Raw genomic sequence first — 15861 nt, 5'->3', positions numbered from 1 at the left:
TCTTGAACACTAACACTGCCTGTACACAGTTCCAGACAAGGAGCTTGGAACAAGATACTGAAGTGACCATGTGAGGGATGGTGGCTTTGAGGTGGTTGGTTGATTTTTTGGTACTTCTTGCCCGTGCTGTCCTCCAAGATCTGTGAATTAGGAGAAGTTTGCGTGAAACAGTGGTTTTGGAGAGGCATGGGACATAGGAGCAGTCACACTGAATTTATTGCACACCTACTGATGGTCAGAAATAGAAAGGTAATCCACCAGCCCCAAACCTGGCAGGCATAGGAAGAGAAGGGAGTTAGAAAGCAGAGATGCACTCAAGCCTATGCTGCGTTGCTCTCTTTGAATGGAGGGGCAGGGAAACAACATTTGCGTAGCACGAGGAAAGTACAAGGATATAATATTATCTGAATCCATAATTCAAAATGCATGTTAGTCTAATGACTCAATATGCAGATAAATAACCCAAGCCCTGTTTCCCGACTGAAGAAAGACCATTGTGATTTGTGGTGTCAGCTTTCACACACTGATTGCTTAACTAGTTTTTCAGGCTCTAAAAAAAAAGTAATTACAGTAAAAAGCAGAGGAAATTCAGCCACAGTTGCCCTACATTTTTTAATATTGATGGTGTGATCTGGTAGGAAAAGAAAAGTCATAAACTTGAAACATGCTTTAGGAACTTAAAAATAAGAGCTGAAAAGCATGGTAAATAATCTTGCAGCTTCTCCTGTGCTATGTTTTTCTGATTATCCAAAGGGAATAAAGACTGTGAGCTTTATAATGCTTTGGGATCTTTAAAATAATTTCCTGTTAAATAAATTATTCCTTTTGCCTACCACACGGTTCTGAGCACATTCATCTTCTGCTGAGGCTGCAGGGCAGAGGTGGCACTCAACACCTCACCAAAACCCGTCAGCCTGTACTTGGGAACTGCACAGTCAAGTGTTGAATTGTCAGTCTCTTCCATGGTGCTGTGGTGGTTGGAGAGCACTTCAGCTATGAATTTTTTTTCCTGATCAGAGTCAAGTGTGTGGATATTTGTCGTTTGTGCCTGATCACAAAATGGTTGGTTGTGGTGTTGCCAAATTCACCAAATTTAATCAACAGCATTTGACAGAAGGATCAGAATTCTGGAAAAGTAATCATTGACAGTGGAAAGTGTTAATGTGTGGGGAATATATAAAATATACACATATATATAGGGTAATAGATTTAATTCAAGCATTTCTGAGATTTTGGTGAAGGTTTGCTGATGAGAAATTTTTCTATTTGACATTGAGCTTAGCAAAATTCTCCATAGGAGACCGGTAGCACAATCAGTCTGTGCAAAGAGTAGGGGAAAAAACAGTCTTCAAGAGAAACTAAGATAGTTTATGTAGTGAAGTCAGTCTTGAGTATTGTTAGAAAGTTTTTCTTCAGTTCTTGGGTGTCTTTCTGCTATGCTAGGTTGGAATTAACAGCATTCCACATATTCGGATCTGCTCCAAAAGCTGCCTCCTCATGCTCTGCAGATCATATTGCCAGACAAGAGATAAGAAAGCAGCAGGAACAAAGGAAGGCTGGCTGCACAGGTTTGAAATGCTTTTCTGGCATTGCGGTAAAAGAGTTTGTCAGAAATTTGAGTTGGAGGATTATGAATGTCATGGAGCTGAATATGTCCTTTATAAGTCAAGTAGGGTTTTCTTCCCTTTATTTATTCCAAGGAGCATGGCCGTTGTGTTTTTTGTATTTTTCTTACAAAGCATGTTAAAAAAAATACCTCATTGCTGGGGTTAATTTCTTGCTGTGACATTTCTTCATCAAAGGCACGTCATGTTTGTTGGTACTCAGAGATGACTGCTGAGCTGATTAATCAGCTTAATGGTTCTTACTTAGGAAGCTTCTTAAAAGAAAGACTTGCTCTGAAAGTTGTCTTGCAATTCCTTATCTGTCCTAGACTGACGCAGAAAAGCATTCCCAAGTGGAGCGGAATTCCTTATGGTCCGGTGATGAAGTCAAGAAATCCGACGGGGGATCTGATAGCGGCGTAAAAATGGAGCCGGGATCTAAATGGAGGCGGAATCCCTCTGATGTGTCAGATGAGTCTGATAAAAGCACTTCTGGTAGGAAGAACACTGTTATTTCCCAGACGGGCTCCTGGCGACGGGGCATGTCGGCTCAGGTTGGCATTACCACACCAAGGCCTAAACCTTCAACCACCTCAGGCACATTAAAGACACCTGGAACAGGTGAGAAAAGGCGTAAGATGTAAACAAGCCGAAAAGTGTGTTTGGTGTGAAAACAGTTTAAATACTTTGCAGAGGCAGAACCTGAACTTCAGGTAATCCTGTCTGTATTTTTAGGCATTGCTTTAACCTAAGCAGCATCTCGTACTTCCACATTTCTATTTCTGTCTGAAAAATGTGTATTTCAGATTGGTAAAACCTGCCAGTTGTTTTCATGGCAACTCTGGTCTTAAGCCAAGCTATTTATTTGGCACAGTATTGCTGTGTGAAGAATAAATAATATAATTTTAGTTTTTGAAGTCACTGTTAACCAAGAACATATAATATATGTGGTTGAGGAGATTTTTTTTCCCCCCTTACTAAACAAGCGTGTTCATTTATACTAAACATGATTCCTGGCTTTTCTTGTAAGTGTATTAATGATTTTAGCACTTGCAGATGTGTGAATGAAAATTGATTGAATTTGCATAATCAAGCAATGTAATTTAATACCTCTCTTTTTATTAGGTCTTGTACACAATCATTTATGAAAAAGTTAAAGTTAGATACTGTCTTGAACAATACAAATGCTTGAACAATGCCTTTTAGGGAAATTTTACTAACAGCCTAACACTACTAGTGTCTAATGATAAAAATGATCAATCTGTGGTAGCTACAGTGGGAAACTTTTTTTTCTTATCTGTCACTATTACATAAGACTATTCTGCTTTTCATATTCTCGAGGGCAAAGACTCCACATACTTGCTTTGGCAAGTCTGCATGTGTAACTCACTAGAGTGGCATGTAAGTTCAGTGCAGACTAGATCATAACTTTGAACCGCACTGCAGTGGCTAACACGCTTTTGCTTTTCATGCTGCTTTGAGTTTCATCATTTGCTTGATGTTTTCAAGTCATTAAATATTAGAATTCTTTTTCTATTTTTGTAGGGAAAACTGATGACGCCAAGGTATCAGAAAAGGGTAGACTATCTCCTAAAGCTGGACATGTTAAACGTTCCCCATCAGATGCAGGACGCAGCAGTGGTGATGAATCCAAAAAGCTTCCCACAAGTAACTCTAGGACAGCTGCTGCTAATGCTAATGCATTTGGATTTAAGAAACAGAGCGGGTCAGCCGTAGGCATGACCATAATCACTGCCAGTGGGGCAACTCTCACCAATAGATCGGCTACCTTGGGAAAGATCCCCAAGTCATCTGGACTCATGGGTAGGACCACTGGTCGGAAGACTAGTGTTGATGGCTCCCAGAACCAGGATGATGGCTACTTAGCACTTAGTGCACGAACTAATCTTCAGTACCGTAGCTTACCCCGGCCCAGTAAATCCAGTAGCAGAAGTGGAGCTGGGAATAGATCTAGCACAAGTAGCATAGACTCCAACATAAGCAGCAAGTCAGCTGGGTTGCCTGTCCCTAAAATCAGAGAGCCTGCCAAGGTAATCCTTGGAAGCTCTCTGCCAGGATTAGTCAATCAGACTGATAAAGAGAAAGGGATTTCGTCTGACAACGAAAGCGTGGCTTCATGTAATTCTGTTAAAGTGAACCCTGCATCACAGACTGCTGCTAGCGGAGCTCAGAGTACCCACCAGCAAGGAGTCAAGTACCCCGATGTGGCCTCTCCCACTCTGCGCAGGTAGGCAACAAATTCCTCGGTTGTGCAGTGGTGTTAGTGGGAGCTGAATGAGCAGGACTCTTCCAGCTAGGCCTGTCTGGCTTTGGTGCAGCACTTACTATTTAGTGTCCTACTTCAAGGTCTTTGTATTCACATTTAATTTCACGTGAACAGGTTGGCCAGTGTTGTGGATACTTAGGACATCACGCGACAGCAGCAAAAATTTAACATTTAGAAAGAAACCAAACCTGTCTGGCAGAAAGTTTGGCAATTACAATTTGAGTCTCCTTGTTGCAAAAATCATACCTGAAGGCTTTTATCCATGCAGATATCACAGGAATAAGAATTTTCTTACCTGAAGGTTACTGAAGAGTTCTTGCAGAGATGTATATGTAACAAACCTAGAAATACTCCAGTCGTGGATCAAGTTGTAAACCAACAACAGGAGACTTATCTCGGATTTTCATGGTGACCGTGGCATTGACCTGCCATGCTTAGATTCACCCAAAGCAATCTATTATAAGTTGTGTGGATTAGCCCAGTATGTTGTAAGACTCAACATTTTAGCCTGTGTAGAAGAACCCTAAATATAGTTACTGTCTAAGCTGGGTTAAATTTTCTTACTTTAATACTATTTTTTGGACAAAAATCCTGTCTGTCTTCTATTTCTCCAGGAGTACCCCACACACTATTCTAACATTAACATATAGTTGGTGAGGAGCTAATCTGTTGATGCAATGTATATCAAAGCCTTGATATTGGTGAAAAGTTCTGTTAATATTATTTTTGGGTTGAATTTGAGTAGCTTGTCTGTTTCAAGTTGCAGTGTTTTGCATTTCATTTTGTCGTGACGCCCATAATACCCATACAGTTATGCTCCATCATCCTGCTTCCAGTGATGTGAGAAAGCCACATTCCATCTGAAGCACCAGTGCAAGCATAATGGCTGTGATGGCAGCTTAGGCTGATGCTGTAAACTGTTTTTAGATGGGTGGTTTTATTTGAAGAGCCTGTGTGAGGATAATGCAAGATACTTTATTTTGTATCTGGTTAACAACAGATAAGCCGTGTACTTTGGAACATACAATTTCCATCAGTGGCTACTTAACTCCAGTAGGCCTTTCATTTCTGTAGGATACACAATGAGAAATGCAGATTTTCAGTGTTTTTAGTGATTTCAGTGTGCCTCAGGCACACTGGTAGGAATTTGGTTGGGAATTTTTTTATTACTAAGAAGCTACATTGCTGGCTGTGTAACTGAAATGCTACATTAGAAATACATGAAACTTCAAAGAGCAGACACTGAGGCTCAATTTAACTATTCCCTCATTTGATACACAATTTCACACTTGAATTTTCATCAGCCTGTCTTAAGTTGTCGTGTGTTGAAATGCATCAGAGTTGAATTGGGCCTTGTCTGCTTATTACTGATTTCTAGGATGACGGTAAAGAAGATTGTCAGTTGAGTTGCAGACATTGTTTTTTGCATATGTCCTCTTGGCCCTGTAATTTTTTTTTGTGTTACGCTGTGGATTAGAATCCGTACCTTTGTAATGATACAGACTTACCTATAAGTTTGCAAATACATGTAACTTCTGTGTTGTCATAAACAGGGAGTAGCTTAAAAACAGCTTGTAAAACTGTTGTGTGGGTGTTTGGGCTTTTTTAAGCTCTGGGTTCCTTTCTTTAAGAGTGGTTTTCCCAGTGCAACTGAAGAGATTGTATGCTCTGGCGCAGGAATACCTTAGGGAATACCCTAAGCTGGTATTGCTGCTGAAGGCCATAGAGTCATAGACTGGTTTGGGTTGGAAGGCACCTTAAAGATCATCTCATTCTGATCCCCCTGCCGTGGGCAGAGACACCTTCCACTGTCACAGGTTGTTCAAAGCCGCAGCCAGCCTGGCCTTGAATGCTTCAGGGATGGGGCAATCACAGCTTCTCTGGACAACCTGTGCCAGGGTCTCACCACCCTCTCAGGGAAGAACTTCTTCCTTATATCTGATCTAAACCGGCCCTCTCAATTGGAAGTGTTGTCCAGGTGCCTTGTGGCAAGTGCACAGCAGCAGCCGCCCAGCTCAGGTGTGTTCCGGGCACTTAGTGTCCGTGTGTGGAACAACCTGGGCATACTCAAAAGCAGAAAAGTTCTGCCTGGTCTGCAGACCCACCCCATAGTCTTTAGGAACACCTGTATGGAAGTGCTGTAGTCCTCTATTCTAAAAGGTTTCACACACAGTACTCCACGGTGAATAATTAAAAAGCAAATCCGTACACGTACGTGTGAGGAAAACTGAGGTTCCAAAGGCAGATACAGGAGCTAAGTGGCAGAAACAAAAGCAATGTTTTGGGGTGGGTGTTTGAAGCTGGAGTGGAAGATACACTTCCTTCCTAATTTTGAAGATCAGTTTTGCAATGATCAATAATTTAGTCCAAAGCATGCGTACTAAGGCACTTTGGCACTTCTGAGAAGTTTCCCATTGGCACTGCAGCTGCATCATAGGCAGCAGGGATGCTGCAGTCAGCCTCCTCCATCCCCCTCCCTCCCTGAGTTCTGAAACTCAGTTTTTTACTAGCCAGTTCCAGGTGCCAAAAAGCAGGTAACATCACATTCTGCACTAAAAAATACGGTTTCCAGCCAGCTTGGCTCATGGAATGAAACAAGCCTACGTTTGGTATGAGAACATTGTTGCACCCCAGTAAATGCTGCTTCTGTGCAGAGCATTTGGTGTTTTGCACAGAATTTACCTGCTCAGTAAGCTTTCAACCTCTAGTATTCCATACATCAGATTGTTTCTCTGGTGTCCTTTTTCCTTAAGGGACAGAAGATGATATGATTGTATCTTAGTTCTGTGAAGCTGTATTTTAGCTTTGTGAAAGTATTAGTTGATGATTCAAAGAAGACACACCTGAGATAGATCTGAAGCTGTTGTAATTGCCTCTGGGCTTTATTGAAAGGGACAGTGACCACAAATTTATAAACGTATAGTTGCCTATGTACAATCAAGGATCATGTACTTAATACTGGTTTTCTGAAGCTAAGATGATATATATGGTCTAGATATAAGATATCCTTCTATTCCATTTTATGTATTTTTCATGTTGTCTTCTTTTTTACAGACTTTTTGGTGGCAAGCCTAGTAAACAAGTTCCCATCACAACAGCTGAAAATATGAAAAACTCAGTAGTCATCTCCAACCCTCACGCTACCATGAACCAGCAGGGTAACCTTGACTCCCCATCTGGCAGTGGTGTGCTGAGCAGTGGGGGCAGCAGTCCCCTCTATGGTAAAAACACAGATCTCAACCAGTCTCCACTGGCGTCCAGCCCCAGTTCTGCACACTCGGCTCCTTCCAACAGTTTGACGTGGGGCACCAACGCCAGTAGCTCTTCTGCAGTTAGCAAGGATGGCATTGGATACCAGTCTGTCAGCAGCCTTCACACCAGCTGCGAATCCATTGACATCTCCCTGAGCAGTGGAGGTGGGCTGAGCCACAACTCCTCCAGTGGCTTGATTGCAGCCTCCAAGGATGATTCTCTGACTCCCTTTGTCCGAACCAACAGTGTTAAGACTACGTTGTCTGAAAGGTTAGTGGGTTTTTCTCTTGTTTCTGTGTTTGTATCTCAAGTGGGAATGAAGCCCTGGCAGCAGTAGCCAATGCTGCAGATATAGATCAAATAATGCTTCTTACAAGACAGTGCAGATAATTCTAGGTCCTACTAGAACATACAAATAAGTTATTCCAGGCAGGGAGCCCAGTTCAGAGCAAGAGGATGAGTTCAGGTTAGATTTTTAATTTCCTGTCATAGCCAATGTGACAACTTTTTTTTGTCACCAGGTACCGCATATTTGAATTTTGCATTGTATGTTATCCTTCCTGTTAATTGAGCTGATAGTGATATTTTAAAGAACCCTCCAATTTTGATTTGAAAAGTCAACTGTTTCCTGTTAAACTTTTTGATGAGAGAATTTGATGACTTTCAAACTGGAGGTGATGCTGAAAAGACAAGTCCCCATCTCTGTAGTCACTTGATCCCTTCTCATCCTCTCCCTGCTGCCTCGTCCCATGTCCAGTTGCTCCCTACAATGTTTCAGTACAAGCATTCATGTGAATGCTTAGTGAATCCTATTGGAAGCTGGATCCAAGTGAAAAATGATCAGCTGAATTGTATTTCAGACTGATCAGTTCCCCAGCTCTGTATAGGATGAGCTTCACTGGCAGCTGTGTGGACACAGGGTAGGACCTGGGAGGAGGCCAAGCAGGGAGGAGGGAACAGGGCTTTTTCAGCATGGGAGCTGGATTGGTGGCACACTGAGCTGATGGTGGGGTGAACTTGGCAGTGGTCTCTGAGGGACCCCTTGTAGATGGCAGTAGAACCCTTCCAAGCTCTGGAAATCAGCTACATCCTGATGTGTAGTGATGAGTTCAGGTAGCAAAATTTTTGTAGCTGTGTCTCAATTGAGAAAAGTCCACCTGAATGTAATGTTCTGACAGTTTGGGGTTCTGTTTGTGTTTTATTATAACTCCTTTTTGTTCTCTCATCTTTTCATTCTAATACTCCTTCTCTTGTTTTCTGTCTTGTTGGACTGCTCCTTCCAGCCCTCTTTCTTCCCCTGCTGCTAGCCCCAAATTCTGCCGAAATACTTTGCCCAGGAGACAGGACAGGTAATGCTGTCTCAGGACAGGAGTACGCCCAAGGCTGTAGGTTTTGTTGCCCATCTCAGTGAAGCAAATTGTTTTGTGCCAGACTGTGCTCAGTTGGGTGCTCTGCTGTGTTCATCATCCAGGTGTGAACTGACACAAAGACATGCCAGTGAGAGTCCCTGCAAACACCCATCTACCCACCCAAATCAATCTGGAGAGGGGCATACAGCAGAGTTGGCATGTTTTTGGTGTTGCTCTTGTTTCTGGGAATGTCCTTTGGTTTGAGGGGGTATTTTTCCCCCCTTCATATCTCTGCCAAAGGCAATTTGAAAATCATGCCCTTTTTTTTTCCTACAAATCTAAACTCTCACTAGCATTTCAGCATTCCTCTGGCATGCTGCTTTTCCCACTGCCTTTCTGGCCTGTCCTTTTTGTTGTGAAGTCCCTGTGTCATTCAGTGTCGTCAGTCTCTTACTGCAGCTTGGCTCATGAGTGTTTTCCAAGTGCTTAGGTACATTCATCCTTGTACAAATGAATGCTAAACTTAGGAAAAGATGACACAAATCTAAACATGCCAGCTCACTTTTGCTCACTGAAGTAAGTTTAATCAGTCCCATACTGTGACATAGCTATAAGGGTTGTCATGTAATTAATTTACTTAAGCATGGGGATATTTTCTTTAAAAACAAACAGGCTCTACTCATCAGTTGTAAAAGACATAAGCTGAAATAGTTGAGTTTTGGGCAACTGATTGGTCCATTTTACTTTGCTAATGGAACTTAAAGCTAAGATTTGGAAATTTAAACAGTCTGGGCTCAGTAACGCTGTACAGTAGTTAGGTGCATTCCCTAAATGGTGTATGGTGAGAGAAATGATGGGAAAGTGGTTTGGACTTGAAGATTCCCATCAGGTTTTACCAATAGCCTGCTGAAAAGCCTATTTTTAATCACCCATTTGATATTTAAAGAGCCATTTTTGTTCATTGTGGGTAGGAGAAACAGCGAAATGAGGTTGTGGACAGATGTGGTTCATTGGCATGGTACCAGCTGCATGTTTGTGCAAACCCCACTTGGGTGAGGAGGTCTGTGCATGTTTCTGTAGGGAGGCCCCAGCACCTTTTCCTCTGAAAAGGTGATGCAGATGTTTGTACGTCCTTCGTCCTGATCTTATTCCTTCCCTTTTGTTCTTCTCTGAAGTTCTTTTCTTTTAACTTTTCTGCAGCGACCCACATCTTGATAGGAACACTTTGCCTAAGAAGGGACTCAGGTATTGGTGTTTCCACATGGTTTAACATCTTTTGTGGTGGCTTTGGAGTTTGCTTTGTGTTTCTGTTGTGGCTGGTGGTGATGGTCGCAGTTTGCAAGAGGTGGCAACAATACTCCTTCTTTCTTTTTTCTTTCTTTCCTTCATTCTTTCTTGCTTTCTTTGTTGCTTTCTTTTTTTCAATCCTCAAAGAAGGTCATTGACAACCATGCTTTTTTTCATCCAGTGGCCTCTCTGCTTGGGCAAGAACTGTGGCTTTTGCTGGCTTAATTGCTGAAAAGCATCTCGAACCGTCCCTGGGCTTGATTTAAAAACAATAATGTTGCTGTTTCTGTGGCTGTTACATGGAATGACCTGAGATGGTTTTAACTCTGGGAACCCTGATGTTGTTAGATAAATAGAAAAGATTTACAAGATCATGCCAAACCTTTCAGGATGAAATTGGACATACTAATTTTTTTAAAAAATTGCTTCAGAATACCTAAATCTATAGGGCTCTACTCTCATAGAAAATAACAAAAAAATCGTCAAATAAACTTTCAGCAGTTGTCTTCTCATGTATTTTGTACATCTGTAAGGTAGCGATTTTTGTAACATTATTTTTTTTCCATTGATACAAGCAATTCTAGCCAGAATTACTATCAGCTATGTTAATTAAATGCTTTAAGTGTTAGAGAATTTATAGAAGGTATCTTTGACAATTTAGGAAATTGCAGCTTCTGAATTGGTTAATGCAGCTTCTGGGATCACTGGGGCAATGCCTTGGAACTGCAGCTGTGATTTATTCTGTGCTATGCATGTTGTTCTTCACAGCAGCCTTGTCCCATGAAGCTGAGTACTAAAAGCCCTTTTAAAATGGCAGTTTGTTTTCATGTTTCTATGGTCCTCAAGCATGTCTCTAATAAATACTCTCTTTTAAGACCAAAACATTTGAGTGCTGAAGAGGTAGGTATTAATGCTGAAAATAAAAATATATCTGTAGTGTGTTAAGGTAACATGACTGTTTAAAGCCCCTTTCTAAATAAACTGATTTATATGTAAAGTTTAAGAGATGCTGATTGTCAGGGACTGCTGCTGAAGTGTTGAGGCACAAGCAGAAGAATGAATGTATTTTTTGAAAGCAGTTTGACTTTTTTAATTTTTGCAGTGTTCCCATTGATTTAAAATAGCCTTAATAAGTGATATCTTACTGTAGGGTGTTTACTTGAAGGGAGTCAAATTAATTAAATAGATAATATCAGCCAATAATAGGCTCCGAGTTTTTGGAAGGAAAGCTAGTAACTCATAAATCTTTGTCCAAAGGTGATGGCACAGCCTGAGACAGACACTGAATTCCATCAGCAGACAAGTGTTTCCATGATGCTCTGGCTGTTGATACCTGTACCCTATCATGTAGCTCAGATAACACCTGTCCTGACAGCTCTATTTTTCACACATATACACAATAAATCAAGCTGAAGCTGAAGCCCGTGGGTGTTTTGCCACTGATGTTGGCATAGACCATGTTTCTGCTATTTTCATTGCCGTCAGAAAAGGCTAAACATAGTCTCCTTTATGATGTTTTAATGCTGTTAGTTTTGAACTAAATGGGATACGCCTCCACAGGTGTTACATGAACGTCTCTGGAATATGAAATATTGGGTCACAGCTTGTTGAAAAGAATCCCGATAATGGCTTTGTTGACTTGAATTTGGTTATAACATCACAAAAAGTCAGCTTAGTCACGTACCAAAATATTTAAATTGTGTTAGAATTTTGGCATAACTTAAGGAAAGGTTTTCCGAGTTGCAGTTTTACTTTTAAATCATATGATATTATAGCACACGCTACATTTTATCCTACAGTTCTACACTACACAACTTCTACCTGTAACTTTTGGTTCACTCTGGTTTGGCTACCACTGAACCAATAGGAAAGAAGTTTGTGGTTTGGTTTTTCCCCCCAAACAGAGGTGAAATTAATTAGGAACATCTTGGAAGAGCTTGGAGCAGCTCCTTACTTCAGAATTCTATTGGGTTTATATCATTCAATCCTTTAATTTCATATGAGGATTCTTCCATTTTTCCTTCTCTCTCTCCCACTCCAAGTCTTGTGACATTTCATGGTTGGTTTTTTTTTTTTAAACAGAAAAGTCAAATAAATATCAATGTTCATAGTGAAAAACCTGTTTGCTTTTGCAGGTATACTCCATCCTCCCAGCTCCGTAGTCAAGAGGATGCAAAGGAATGGCTCCGGTCCCACTCAGCAGGAGGACTGCAGGATACTGCTGGCAATTCTCCATTCTCATCTGGATCCAGCATAACATCACCCTCTGGAACTAGATTTAACTTCTCACAGCTTGGTGAATAATTATCTGTTTGAATAATCACAGCAATGCATTGCATGTCCTGAAAACAGCGTGTTGCTCAAGATAATTTTCTTTCAGCATCTCCAAGGCTCACACTGAACCTGAGGAAGCACTTGCATTGAAATGAGTGTGACTAATTAGCATTATTATCTTGTATGCCCAAAGGTGCCATACTCGCAGTAACTTTGAAACTGCTTCTCTGGGAGTAATCAGATTCCTTAATATAACTTGTGAGTCTTCAGTAGAGCTGTTGGTTAATACCACACATTGGGGTGCTTAGAGGACATAAGATGTTGCCTGCTGTATAGTAATAATTCTCTAAAATCCAAGCATTTTCCTTACCCTATGTGCCAGTCTCATCAGTTTGGTATTCTATCTTTGTCTTTTTCAAGTGGCTTGTTGGAAAATTGCAGAAAGCTCAATCTGAAGCAGTATATAAAAGTCAGGGGAGTTTCAAGTCAGAACAACTGCCATTCCTTCACTTAATTTCATTGATAAACACATGAAGGAAACAATAAAAGCTGATTGGCAGGATCCATGAAGCATTGCGGGTTTTAGTTGACCCTATCAGCAGTTGAAATAACCTAATATAAAGTGCTAGTGGTGCTCATCTCTGCTGGGCTGGTTAAGTATGACTTAGTTGCCTTTGGAATTTCTTCAGGTTTGTAAATTTTGTCTTTAAGTGACATTTGGAAAGTACTATGTTGAACAGGCATTTTCTGTTTGTTTATGACTTTCAGAAGCCCGTCCATAATAATCAATATTATTATTTAAAATAAATACATTGTTTATGATAACTTCTATATAGTGACTAATTTATATATAATAATTATGTGCAAAACAGTTAAACTTGTATTTGTGAACTTCTTGTGTGAATTTGGAGCAGATTGCACAGTCACTTATTTCTAGTTTAGTTTTGAGTTGCAGTACTGACATTCTAGAACCTTTCTTTGAGTGTTCTGGAAAGAAACACATTCAATAAGTGTCTTTAAATAAACTGACACAGCAAAATTTCAGCTGAATATACACAAAGCATAGCTACATTTCTAACAGCTAGCAAACTGTCAGGAAAGTTCATGAAATTAAAAAAAAAAAAAAACCAACCCCAAAAAGTTGTTTCCCAGAAAGTTAACTCTTTGTGCAGAGTGTTGGAGGTTATTTGTATTAGCTTCAAAAGCCATTTGGCCACAAACAGCAGTGAACACCAGAAAAAAAAAAAAAAGAAAAGATGCTTTTCTATGTTCTTAGGAAAAGAGCTTAGAGATATTGGAGTCAAGAGGGGTCACTGGATTTAAGAGCAAATGGTAGTTGAGCACCTCTAAACTGAATTATTCTGTCTTCTACAATAGTCTGTATCAGCTGATGGTCTATATAGAAACAGGCAATGACAGCACACCAAGAGGAACCTGCCAGATGAACAGTGATTTTGTTTGGTTTTTTTACCCACAAATCAAGTAGTTCTTAGTAAATAGCAGGCATAATTTTGGCACAAAAGTTCTTTCAAGAAATGTGAGATTAGAGTGGTTTTGTACTCTAAACACTGGCTGGGAGAATTTTGGCTTTTAAGACAAAATTAATATTTTACAGTTCTCAGGGCATTATAGTGGAAAAAAGTTCTGACATGTACAGCTATTAGGGAACTAAAGCTCTTTGCAGTTGTGACTAAAATACATAGAAAAATGTAATTTTCTTAGAACTTGAAGGCTTTGAAGAGGGTAAGTCCTGCTCTATATAGACAAAACACTACAGTTTTTGTGGAAGAACGGTTCCAAATTAAGTAAGGGTTAATTAGTTCATGCCTCGTGGTGTGGTAGTGAGGTGACTGAGCTTGTTTGTAGAAGCACAGACAAATCACCCAGTGTTTAAAATCGCCTTGTTTTACTTGAGTTTTCACAATTCACTAGCCTGGTTTGCATACCTCTTACTGGAATTCATTGAATTTAGAAAAACAATGACGCTTGGAGAAGATGGTATCAAAAATTTTGTCTCAAAGTAGGGGGAAAAAAAACGTTTGTTGGTAGTTGCACAAAAAACAAGTGTGAAAATGTGCGGTTCTAGCACTAACCGGGTGTTCATTGCTGGCTTTGCAGCGAGCCCCACGACTGCAGCCCAGCTGAGCCTGTCCAACCCCAGCATGCTGCGCACGCACAGCCTGTCCAACGCCGACGGGCCCTACGACCCCTACAGCGACACGCGCTTCCGCAACAGCTCCATGTCCCTGGACGAGAAGAGCAGGACCATGAGCCGCTCCGGCTCCTTCCGCGACGGCTTCGAGGAGGGTCAGTAAAGTTCCGTGCGGCTGGAAACGCTCAAAACGCGGCCTTTTCACCTCAGCTCGGCGCTTTTCAGTTCAGCACAGGGGGCGTTTCAAACACGGCTTTCTCCGTGTGGAGCTCTTGGTGTTCGGTAAAACCTTAGTCCTAGTCGTGGTTGTTCTGATTATAGAATCGTAGTGTTGGAAGAGACCCTCAGAGATGATCAAATCCAACTCCTTGCCCTGCCCAGGACACCACAACAATCCCCCCATGTGCCCTAGAGCATTGTCCAAACACTCCTTGAACTCTGCCAGCCTTGCTGCTGTAACCGCCTCTTTGGGGAGCCAGTTCCAGTGCCCCAGCCACCCTCTGGGGGAAGGGCCTTTACCTGATACCCAACCTAAACCTCCCCTGAGTCACCTTCAGGACATTCCCTGGGGTGCTGTCGCTGGTCACCAGAGAGAATGGCGATGTTTATTCAGTGTTTGTTTTGGTCAGACACAAGAAATAAGTGCTGTACCTAGACCCTGACTGTTCAAGAAATGGATTAAACACATCGTGTGCTTCATTTTTAGCCCTTTCAAAATGAGTAATTCATGCTTAGAGTCAGTGCATTAGTGTTCCTTCAGTAGGGGTACTCTGAACTTGCACCTCCACAGTTCTGCTTGTAGTATAGTTAAGTGATATCAGTTGGACTGTTTCTGTCCTGGCAATTTTTCCAGTATTTAATCTGTACTGAAATTATCTTTGCTTTTCATTTCCGCTGAATGTCCTGGCTTGATACAACAGGTCTTCCAAAGAAAGATATTGAGTAGTTCTTTGAAACATCTAGGCTTGTCTTTTTAGTGCTTCATTATCTTTTCAAATATGTAACCACACCTGATAAAAAGAACCCATGCAAATATAATAAGAAAAAGTATTTACCTATAAATGAATATTTAGTTTGGTTGCTGCTGAACAGGCATCCTTGTGGCTGCAGCAGGAGTAGCTGTGAGCACACATTAAAATCCTCAAGCATTGCACATTGAGAAGTCAAGCATGCAGTGGTTCATTGAAAACTCTTCCAACATTAAGTCTTTGAGTCTTAAATCTCCTTTCTGGCAAGGGTTGGGAGCTTGATTGTACTTACAGGCCACACAAGCCTTTGATGGCTCTTTCCTCTGCTTCTGAAGACCTGCACTTACTCAGCCCTGTTAATACCAGTGCCCCATTGCTGGTGCTCCCCAAGAGCCAGGCATGCATGGGAACCACACTTCAGTGCTTTGCAGAAGCCTTTGAGACCCACAAAGTGCCTTCCTGGAGATTCTGGTTATCCTCTCAGGTTTTTTTGCCATTGGAAGAGGTAGAAAATATGTATTGGATATGGCTCTGAAAAGATTCATTAATTAATTGGTTACTGAATTTAATCAATCTAACTTCAGTACATTTAATTGTATTTTTGAGGTCTATGGCTGAAGATCTCTATTAGGGGTTGAAAACTATTAGAATAATGCTGTAGGGCTAAGAGCTGGGCTGTTGCAGGAAT

The 15861-nt window shown here is 41.1% G+C and overlaps 1 protein-coding gene across 14 annotated transcripts in view; it reads left to right on the top strand.

Annotated features, from left to right (window-relative positions):
• NAV2 (neuron navigator 2) overlaps positions 1-15861 on the top strand; it is a 368864-nt gene that overhangs the window by 322776 nt on the left and 30227 nt on the right. For 8 of the 14 annotated variants that reach the window (XM_019293757.3, XM_010412648.4, XM_010412647.4 and 5 more), the window contains 7 exons: positions 1934-2225; positions 3150-3852; positions 6946-7413; positions 8427-8492; positions 9693-9737; positions 11915-12075; positions 14172-14360. In XM_019293757.3, coding sequence (XP_019149302.2) covers positions 1934-2225; positions 3150-3852; positions 6946-7413; positions 8427-8492; positions 9693-9737; positions 11915-12075; positions 14172-14360 — 1924 coding nt within the window. The remainder of the gene's footprint in view (positions 1-1933; positions 2226-3149; positions 3853-6945; positions 7414-8426; positions 8493-9692; positions 9738-11914; positions 12076-14171; positions 14361-15861) is intronic. The other 6 variants (XM_019293753.3, XM_019293752.3, XM_039552040.1 and 3 more) reach the window with 2 other exon arrangements.

The sequence above is a fragment of the Corvus cornix genome, chromosome 5 (genome assembly GCF_000738735.6).
Source record: "Corvus cornix cornix isolate S_Up_H32 chromosome 5, ASM73873v5, whole genome shotgun sequence".
In the NCBI taxonomy this organism is placed as follows: Eukaryota; Metazoa; Chordata; class Aves; order Passeriformes; family Corvidae; genus Corvus; species Corvus cornix.
Note: the sequence above shows the minus strand (reverse complement) of the source record. Positions and strands in the feature narration are given on the sequence as shown.